General features: G+C 36.7%; 1 protein-coding gene across 7 annotated transcripts in view; it reads right to left on the bottom strand.

The window, feature by feature from the left end:
• LOC102674489 overlaps nt 1–1,470 on the bottom strand; it is a 91,948-nt gene extending 90,478 nt beyond the window's left edge. Inside the window, exon 1 of one of the 7 annotated variants that reach the window (XM_031511109.1) lies at nt 872–1,336. In XM_031511109.1, the coding sequence (XP_031366969.1) occupies nt 872–991 (120 nt within the window). In that variant the 5' untranslated portion in view covers nt 992–1,336. Of the gene's footprint in view, nt 1–273; nt 541–871 lie in introns of those variants that run through there. The other 6 variants (XM_031511112.1, XM_031511111.1, XM_031511113.1 and 3 more) reach the window with 6 other exon arrangements.
• Nucleotides 1,471–11,179: the final 9,709 nt, after the last annotated feature.

Consider the following 11,179-nt stretch of genomic DNA (forward strand, 5'->3'; position numbering starts at 1 on the left):
TTTTATCGAACAATTAAAATTGATGGTTCGACGCGAAAACACGAGTTTCACGCGGTTAATAATTTTGAGATCGACAATCGTAGAAAGCGCGCGCGTGAAAGGCTCCTAAAGACGTCGAGCCATTTGTGACCGTGGCCGGCTAACGAAAAATCTCGAAGCGAAACAAAACTTAATCGAGAACTCGAATTATCGAAATTGAAAATTTACGAAAAGTTCGAATCCAAAAAAAAAAATTATAATAATTCGAAGGATCCGATTAATATCTATTCTCACTTGGAACAGTGTCATCCTGCGTGTACCCCTCGATCCTCGATCCGACTACCGTGCTCGATGATATCCAGTCAAACACCTCATTTCCCCGGGAACTTCGAGGGGGAACGAATTACGCTCGCGTCTCTCGATGTAACAAGTCATGTGCCGAACCGAGCACAACCACCGAGACTTCTTCTCCGCCCGACCGAGACCGAGAGACGATCGATCGAACGAGCCACAGGGAGCCCGCCAACTTACTTCGCTATATAAAAGCGCGCGATCTAGTCCCGCGAAAGTCTCCCCCACCGATGCCACCGCCCCTCCAATTAATCGCACGCGGACCCAACACCGAGCAAAACTTCCCTTCCCCGTTCACATCTCTTTCGCGCGTGCACAGGGTGTTTTCTTAATTTTTCTTCGACCAATACTTCTTCGATAAACGAAGAGAAGAAAAGAATTGTATGCAATGATTCTTATCGATGATATTTCCATTTCATCGTCGACTTTCTCCAATCTTCTTTTCTTTTTTCTTTTTTTTCCGAGTCGAGACTATTCTCGAGACGCGATCGAGTCGTGTCGTCCACAGAAATGAAAAAAATACGTAACATTTTTCTCTTACTTTCACTCGTAGATATCGTGGTTCCAACAAGTTCGTACAAGAAAGTATAAAACACTCTGTACACGTGTGTTTCGTCACACCTGTTTCCACACGGATATCAATATTACTTACGATCCTCATGATCCGACGTATAAATCCGACGAAAGAATCGAGACGATCGAACCACGCGACGATGGACAGTTCTCTCGAAAGCCGCGCGGTGAAGAGAACTAATAAAGCAGTTGCGAGTTAAGCAGCTCGTGGCAGCTGCACAGGCACGATGATGCGTGTTCACCAGGTCCCTCCGCCACGTTCTCGTTACACCGTTGGCTGAACAACAGGTATGTCTCTCCCTCCTATCTGTCGTAAGCTCTGCTGAAGCTAGGACTCGCGGGCCTAGGCAGAGGAAACGGTGGCGATAAAAGGTGGATCGTAGGTGTATACCGCGCGCTTGCCGTACCGGCAACGTTTGACGCGAGGTGGGGAGTGTTCCTGAGACTTATATGTCGCCGCTGGAGGCCACCGTCCCTCTTGATCCATGCCCCCTCTGGACCGAACCCCCTCTGGACGGGCCCTTGACGATGGTCAAGGTGACCCGCGCCTCGAGGCGACCGATCGCTTCGGGGAAATCGGCGCGATGCCTCCTCCACCACCGAGTACGCGAGTCAGATTCGCCGCTTCTCGCCGTTATCTCTTCCGATCGTGAGATCGAGGAACCGTCTCTTTCGATTTCTCGTTTCCGAGTTTCAAGTAATCAACGCGTTTTACTACTGTTTTCTACGCTTTTACTTTTACTCAAGTATTATCGAAACATCGTTGGGATTATCAATCAATCGTCGTCGCACGATTTTGAATAATGCAAGGGCTGTACTTTAATGTAGAAAAATGAGAAAGAACCGTGGTATGGTGTTGATTGTTTATCGGAGAAACGATAGTTCTGTTCTATACACTCCAATTTTGGAATATTATTGGAAAATTATCGAAATGGAAAAGTAAGTTTGAATATTGGTATTGAGTGCAGAAGGGAAATCGTTCTTGAAAAAATATTCTCTTGAAACTGCATTTTCATTCAAATCTCCATCGATTTAACCGCGCGATGCTAAGCATCACGGAGAAAAAAAAGAAAAAAAAACCACTACTCGAGGGCACGCGATTTCCATTGCAAAATCGAATTACCGTTGATTACCCATGCCATCTTAATTAAAGCATCGAGACATATCCTGATGACGATTCCGCACGATTACAACGTATCGCGATCGGAATCCGGATTCAAGTGCGGACTTAATGACGTCAAGCACGGTTGCAAGAACCGCACGATCACGTTTGAGCCGTGATCTTATCGCGTCTAACGTCACCCTGGCCAAAATTAATACACGAGCAAAAACGAACGAAACTCTTCGTTCTTCGATGCCATTTTCTCGGTCTAGACGGGTCGATTTATCGCGACGTCTTCTTCAACGCGGTTCGTCACGTTGAAAAAAAAAAAAAAAAGAAGAAGCGCCAGAGATTCGCGCTGGCGCGACGATCCTCGTGATAAAAGCGAAGAATAGAGACCTCTTGAATGGGAAATCTGTCTTTTCTTTTCTTCTCTCCATCGTCTGGGATTTGAGAGAATATTCAGAGAAAAAAAAAAAAGAAGAAGAAGCGCCAGAGATTCGCGCTGACGCGACGATCCTCGTGATAAAAGTGAAGAATAGAGACCTCTTGAATGGGAAATCTGTCTTTTCTTTTCTTCTCTCCATCGTCTGGGATTTGAGAGAATATTCAGAGAAAAAAAAAAAAAGAAGAAGAAAAAATCGTGTTTTGATACGATGTCTGAAGAGACACTGTCCCATTGTAGAGAAGAATCTTTCATATTTTGTAAAATAAACGATGAGACGAATAATCGCTCTAGAAATTAATTCGATGCCTTTTTAAAATAAAATTATTATTTATTTAACAAGCAGTATTGTATTCTTTAAGGTATTATTTTCGCGATTTTATCCTATCTCGACAACATTGAGACAATTTTTGAAAAAACAAATGTGATGGTTCTAAATTAAATCATTTATATTTCTTTGAATCTCTTCTAATTTCTAAAAGTATATACTCTATGAATATAATGTCGGAACTCGAATGGATGACAATCAAATAAATCCAAGAATAGAGAATAATAATGTAGAAGAATTTATCCAAAGAACAAACGATATTTTCATCGATCTTACTATTTTTAAAATTTTACGAATCACCCGATATTAGTATTCGCGTTGACGAAACAATAATTCCAATATACTACTCCAATTATATTTCACGATATAAAATTTCTAAGCTCAAAAATCTTTCCTCGATTTACACAAAAAGATATTTAAATGCGAAACAAATACAATTTCATTTCGCAATTTTCGTACGAAACGAAAGATCATCGTCCAAGATTCTTCGGTATCTCGAATTACCACAGCTTTTATCAAACAAACGAGCAAGAAGGAGGCAATTAGTCTCGAGCTCGCAAACAAGTTCCCAAGAAGTTCGCAATAATTTCCGGCGATAAATCTCGGGCGGGGGAATAAATCGGTGTCATCCGTGGCCGATTATCGCGGGATTCCACACGTAAGAAGCCATTTCGCTTCTTTCTCGCGTGTAACCACTTCGAGGCCGAGCGTTCTGCGCGCGTGTCTCCGCGTGGAAATTCAATGGTGGATTCAAGGGAATCCAATTCTCTTTTTTTTTTTTTTTCTTTTTTTTTTTTTTTCTTTTTTTTTTTTTTTCTTTTTTCTTTTTTTCATCGAGGCCGAATTTGAGGATCGATCCTCGTCCTTTCATGCCTCGCGGCAACTCGAGGAAGGAATTGTCTCTTCGTGAAAGCGGGAAAGGATAAAGCAAGATTGAAATGGAACAAGGTTCCTGTTCCATTCGGTTACATCGATTTACCGATATTGAAAAAAAAATAACGATCCATAATGATCCGATTAAAGCAAGATTGCTGTTATTATATCGCGTTATTATATAAGCAATGACTAACTGTAGTTGCGAGTAGCAAGGATATCTTAGCAAGATTTATCTTATTGTAAAAATTATCTCTTTATCTAAATTTCTATGATTTATGTGTTCGTTATTAAAAGAGGAATTTTTTTATTATTTTGTTACGATCTTTAGACAATTCTTTAATTTCAAACAAATTTTTTTGTCTTTCTTAACTGTTAATTATTAATTTTGTTTAGTATCAATACGTATGTACGTATGGTTTGCTATTTGAAAAATTTTCTTGATAATATAGATGACGTTGATTTAAAAGAATAAATGATTTAGTATATTAAATACCAACAATTAAATACCAATAATATTTACCATTAAATTAAATTTTTTTGCTAGTTAAGAAGTATAATTAAGGAAATATAAATTACAATAGAATAATCACTTTGAAATATTTGAATTACGATGCGAATAATCACGAGTAATTATGAGTAATTAGAATGCTCGTATGATTCTTACAATAATGTAAGAATTATATAAGTCAATTCCTAGAAGAATGATTTTATTATTCAAAAATTTAAGTCTCATTCGTCGTCCATATTCTGGCTAAAATTCCAACAAGGGTTAATAAACGAACGTACTACGTGCCGCAGATCGCGCGGATGGTTTCTTGACCTTCGTCAAAAATGGAATTGCCGACCTTAACCCGATAATTAGATTGCAACTTTCAGCCGCAAGGAAGTGAACAGTGCTTTCCAACATCACGGACACTGTTAATCCTTGAATGATCACGATATCTCCTAAAAATCGGTCCACCCATCGTTCGAGATCAAATCGCACCGTGAATCGTTCCATATGAGATTTTCAAGATTAATTCCTTCTTTCTCGTTTGTTTGATAAAAGCTGATTTACATCCTGATTTAGATCAAAAATTCTCGCTCAAATTCTTCTTTTTAATTTCTAACGACACTCGTTTCTCTCGATGAAACGATCCGAGAAAGATATAATTCTCGAGGAGATCAATCTTGCAGAAGAAAGAATTCTTCTTTGCGATAATTATTTTGTAATTGTGATTATATTTCTTCAAAACTGTAATGGAATCTTACGACTTGGAAGGAAACGTTGTTTATTCTTATATAAGGAATCTAGATCGAGGAATCACGTGCGTATTTTAATCTTCGAAACCTGTTCTCGATAATTTACAAGCATACCGTTCGCTCTTTCCACGATTCACTGTGTTCCCTCCCCGTCTGCATACAGATTTGTAAACTCGTTTTCGATTAAGTGGCCAAAGTTTTCTGACACAAACGATCGTTTTTTCTTTTTGCCTCGTTAATCAATCGCCTCGAAATGAAATAAATTATTTAATCGCGACGTTGTTCTCGCGTTTGAAGATTTTTACCCTCGAACCCTTTCATTACGTTCAATCAATATTATCACTCTCTGTTTGTCAGCGTCAGAAGAATGCGTTCGAAGAGCAATTACCGTTCTCAACTTGATCGAGTTATTTTGATTACACGTTATTACATATATATACGTATATATAACGTGTAATATCGCGCAAAATTGAAAGTCGATTGTGGAAGAAATTACTCGTGACCGTTTCACACTGCGCGACCTTTTCCACGAAACACGTGCCACTTATCGGAAACGTGTAATCAAAACTGTATTACGTGACTCATTGTATAATATAAATCGGTACGATTATGTTATTTTTTCGACGATTGTTATATATTGATACGCGTCGTGAGCATTGTTCGATCCTTGATGGATCTAAATAGCTACCGTCCTTCGTTACATTTTCAATAATCGTTTCGTTTTCTCGTTTATTATAAACCGGCTTATTCGAGAGAACGGAGATACACCGGGAACGAGAGAGATCGAGCAAAAGGGAGAGGGGAGAAAAAAAAAAAAAAAGAAGAAGAAAAAATGAGGGAACGAAGGCCAAAGTGGAGGAACGACGATGGATCGTGCAATTAGCAGAGAGATATATCGTCGTAAAATTGGAAAATTAATTGTCCAGTCGCTAAGGATTCTTATGAAAGTCTAACGAGGGTTTAGTCATTGGATTAGCGAGAAAAATGAACCGGTACAGTGCAGATGTTACGACTCTTCGTGGCCTTAATTAATGCCCTGCCGATCCTCGATCTTCGCGTTCGATTCGCGCGTGCCACACGACATCGTTCGTATCGATGATTGAATCATCGCGATGGGTTCGCGAGAAACCATATATCGACTGGGAAATTTCGTCATTCGAATAGAAAAGTGACTTATTTTGTAATCATCTGGCTATAATCGAGTGACTTGCGTGACTATGTTTTAATTCAAGAAAAAAGAAAAAAAGAAAGAAGGAAAATTGAACCGACCGAAGTTTACTTGTTCACGATTGAGAAGTGTGTTGGAATAGCAGTAGCGTCGAATCGACAAATCGGACTTTGCATTTCTTCCATTAAGATTTCTTGCATATACAAGGTCTTATATAATTAACCTTTCTGTTGAGCAATCTGAGAGGTATTCTATTTATATTCCAGAACTGTTTCTATTTATATTCGACTTTTACTTATCGCGACAGATCGAAAGGTTCGATCGCGATTCAAAATGATATCGATAGGAACGGATGTTTAAACGGTGGTTGTCCTCGACTGATTCACGTTGGAACACGCTATCATTGACTAAATGTTTTTTCCTACGGATTAAATCATCATCGATCGAAGTGGTATCGATTATCGGATAATTACGATTAATTGGATCAAGATCTCCACGAAAGAAACATCATTTGCGTGTTTGGTCGAGACACGGAACAATTCTGAATAAAGTTTTCCAGGCCGCGTAGAAGGCGAACACCTTGCATTCTGATTTCGTACGAAGCTGCAAGGTGCTCCATTTGTCGCCGAGTCCTTTATCCAAGTCTTCGAACGATTTCAAACGATCCGATTAACCGTCGATTCATTGAAAATCGAGCCACGTCGCGCGCATCGTTAAGCGCTTCCAAGTTCTCGTCGTTAAATCGAACATTCCCTCTCCAACTTCTCGTCGTTCTCTTTCCAATAGTCAAAAAAAAAAAAAATAAATAAATCCAAGCTTTCAACTTCTTTTAATTTAATTTAAAATCAATTTGTTTCGAACGAGTTCGAATATTCGTTGAATAAGTGGCGAATCCAAAGACGGATGAAATCGGATCGAACTTAAAGGGATCGAAATCGTTATTGAATCGCGACCGGCCGTGAACCACCGCCTCTTGATCCTTGATCTGTCGGATTCGTTTCGGTTTAATTTATGGAAAGGTCCGCTCGTGTTCCGGAACAGTGCAACAGTCACGTTCCACGACCCGTATACGCTTAATAAACGTTTTGTACCAGTTACGAATCGCGCGATGAATCAGAAACACCTTAGCATTTGCGTAGACGGAAATACCATAGACTTGGACATCATTGGAATAAAGAATATTCGAAAAATTTTGAAATTTCGTGTTCCTGTCTCTCACGCGATAATAAAATAATCTGAAACGATTATTATTATGCCATCTTGTTCGCGTTATGTTGTTTCGAAATGAAGCGTGGCCAAGCCTGGAAAGCACTATTATATTTCGCGATACGTCACGTGTCTATTCGGATCAAGGCGCGATATCGAATTCGCAAAATTTGCCGAGCATTGCAGCCGGAAACGGCCGTTTTCGTGGGCTTCCGTTGCAGACGAATTCAGCTCATGGACATTCGATGCGCGTGACGCAGCGAGTAAATTGCCGGTTTGTTACTCGGAAGGCGGTGCAGCCCACCGAAGACGCAATTACCAATTACGAATGCACCTTTTATGAGGCCGCCTCGTTGCCTTCGCGTCAACTTGCTCGTTAGCTCCATTTTCCATCTCCCTCGTACACCTCCTCCGGGGAAGCTTTCGGTCTCTTTAACCCTGAACATCGACTTTTTTTTTTTTTTTTTTTTTCGTCACTTACGGTAATTTTACGGCATCGGGAGAGACCTCGGGAGAAATATCCGCCCGTTTCCCTCTTTCGAAACGAGGAAACTTTGAGAGGCGAATTATCGAAAAAAATAATAATCCATCACAAGTGGAAAAGTCAAGGATTGGTGGGATTCGATATTAGATTCACCACAGGGTCATATCGTTTCGAGGGTCCCCACACCGTCACACCTGATGGAATTTTATTTCGTTGGATCGGAGAGTTTGAACACGAGGAACATTTCGATCCTTGCGCAAAGGTCGTCGTTCCAATGTAACAATCTAATTTCCTACTCGTTAGCCGCGCGAAACGATTTCGAGAAAAAACTTCGTGCTCGTACCCGGAAGCGTATAGATATTAAAAGGTGTCGAGTGGAAAGTGGAAAAAATTTAAATATCGAATCGTTGTTTCGATTCGATAATTGTATAGTTTTTTTTTTTTTTTTTTTTTTTTACGATGAAACATTACCATGGATGATATTGGTGTTGTAGTCAAGAGTCTAGTAGGTCGAGTGAATTGCGAGCGAATTAACCTAATTCTTGAATATATTGTGCTACCGTTTTCACATCGCACGAGTTACGCGCCTTTAAAGAAACCTATTGACTTTCCAAATCGGGATTATCCTTATTCATAAACCGAGCGAAGAGCTCGTGGATGATTTCGCGAACAAATTCGATTTTCTCGAGTTTCGTAGAAAGACTCGAATATCGATGAAAAATCATTTGTAAATTTTTATCGGAGAACAACGATTTACGACACGCAAATTGGGATGGATCGTAAAAAGAAAAATAGCCTAGGTTAATCTGCTGAAAGCGTTCAATCAGAAACTGCTTCGAGAAGAGCTGTATTACCTTCTTTTTATTACATTATAAATATTTTATAAGAAATGTCATGAATATTGCAAATTTGACATTCGTATTATGGAAAATTTTCTCTAATTCTCTGCGAAATGTTTTCTCCTTTTATTTGATTTTTATGTTGAGAAAAGTTGTTTGAATTTTCTTTTTTTAATTCTTTTCACAATATGAAACAAAACGCAAAGAAGTTATTAGATAATTTGTCCAAAAATGAAATATTGAAAAGAAATATTGCAAAACAATAACGGCTAAATGAAATTACATGATTACGCTTCGAATTGCAAAAATATTATCGTATCCAATCGTGTTCTAGTCGATGAAATAATTCACTCGAGAAAATCGAAAGATCAATGTTGTTGAAAATTTGCGTAACTATAAATACCATTAGGTCAACACTCCAGATTTGATTAAACGATTACGACACAGTATACACAGATTATTTTAATGAAAACCTACCAACAATTACCTGTAATTTCGCGTCGTTACAAATGAATATCCTGTCAAAGCTAATGCCTTCGTGTATATAATTTCGTGTAATCTATATGGGCGGAGATAATAATGAAAATTTACAACGATGCAAGTATCTGGAAAATAGAAAAACGGTATAAAATATAGGAAACAACAATATAAAAAATAAATCTCAATGATCTAAAGTAAAGATACTCTGCCCCGTGTATAGAGAGTTACAGAGAGCTTCAATTACTAATTTAATAACATTTCCTATGTTATCGATGCAGAAAAATAAGATTGCAGCGTCAGTAGTGGTCGGAATTAATACTATATACTACAAACTCGTATGTAATATCAAAAATAAATGCAATTCAATATAATATAAAATTGTCATCATTAGATTATAATGTCAAATTATAAAACTATAAATCAATCGCGTGATAATAGAAATTAAAAAAATTTAAATATTTTAAATATAAATGTTTGCTCAAAGTTTACAGATAACTACCTATCGCTAATGATAACATAGAATGCACGAAATACCGATGAAATATGATTACCAACTGACACCAGTAACATTTTCCTAAATATCAGAGTTATAATTATAAATTATGTAATAAACAATAATAATTATTTAAATATAATTTAACATATTGCATGGAAATTGTTGAGAATTGGACACTCACCGTATCCACAGTCTCATCGAATTTCCATTAAAAAATTTATTGACAAAAACCAATGAAAAATATTATTTTTGATGTAAATTTGCAAAACGTTCAGTCTTTGATCGTTGAGCAAATAAACATTTAAAAAAAAACTAACACGACAAATCTAACAGCTAAATCTAATAGTAAAAACTAAATTATATATTAATTTCATAATATATAATTCCACACATGCATATACACGACATACCATGCATGCATCAATATTTTGTATTTTCATTGTCATGAAAATATAAAATACTGATTACGAAAAACAAAAAAAAATGAAACATATTCCATGCAAAATTATCCTTATATTATTGACTATCATCTCTCTCAATGCAACTAACTAATTACTTCGAATAATAATACCATTTTTTATTTGTGTATTTATAAATGTAATTTATGTTAAGTATTACTTCTACAATAGTAATTTTACAAATCATCTATATCTATATCATCAAATCATCTATATTCTAAAACTTACATTAAGATTTAATCCTTCAATTAACAAAATTTGAAAATACTTTACCTAAATACCACTATAAATATAATCTAATCCATCCATTTAATTTTTATCGTTAAAATACTTATAAACTTATAATTTTTATTTTATTGTATAATTCTTTCCTATATATAATATATAAATGCTTAGAATAGATTTAAAAATTCCCAAGATAATAACTTATAGATACTGAAATCATACCTATAAAAGAACCTCAAAACAAAGGAAAGATAAAGACATTTTAAATATCCATTGAATGACTCCATATGCTTATGCAATACATTCTGAAACAAATAATTATAAAGAATATTAATATATAATTTAAAAAATATACTTACTAATAGTAGAATAGAATTTTCTTGAAAATGCATTGAAATTTGTATACGCAACAGCAATAACCAGTGAAAACTTCTTGATTGCTGTCATATAATCACCTTTGTATGTAGCTTATACAGCTACGTCAAGTGATTCAGGAACTGGATTTCCACAAAATCTCAGTGGAAGAAAATTGGGCATTTAATGTTCGCAACACTACTTGACAAACGCGATTATCTTTCCACGCAACATTACTCTCAAAAACAAATTAAACAAAAATTGTAGACATTAAAAATATTACGATTAATTATTGAAAGAATTTAAAATTACAAATGAAATAAATTTAAATTCAATTTTATAAGAAATACAAACTACTAATACAAACGCGATTTCAACTTTAACGCAACGCTAATGCAAACGCGATTATTATTTTAATGCAACGCTAATTCAACCCGTTTTTTTATTAATTAATCGCAACACTAATAAAAAATCGCGATGCCCAGATGATGAATGGGTTTGGACGATGGGCCGGCATGCAAATCGGCCAGACGATACAACATAAACTACTAGATACTAAAACGAGCACAGTGA

The sequence above is a fragment of the Apis dorsata genome, unplaced genomic scaffold (assembly GCF_000469605.1).
Source record: "Apis dorsata unplaced genomic scaffold, Apis dorsata 1.3 scaffold_292, whole genome shotgun sequence".
NCBI classification, from domain to species: domain Eukaryota; kingdom Metazoa; phylum Arthropoda; class Insecta; order Hymenoptera; family Apidae; genus Apis; species Apis dorsata.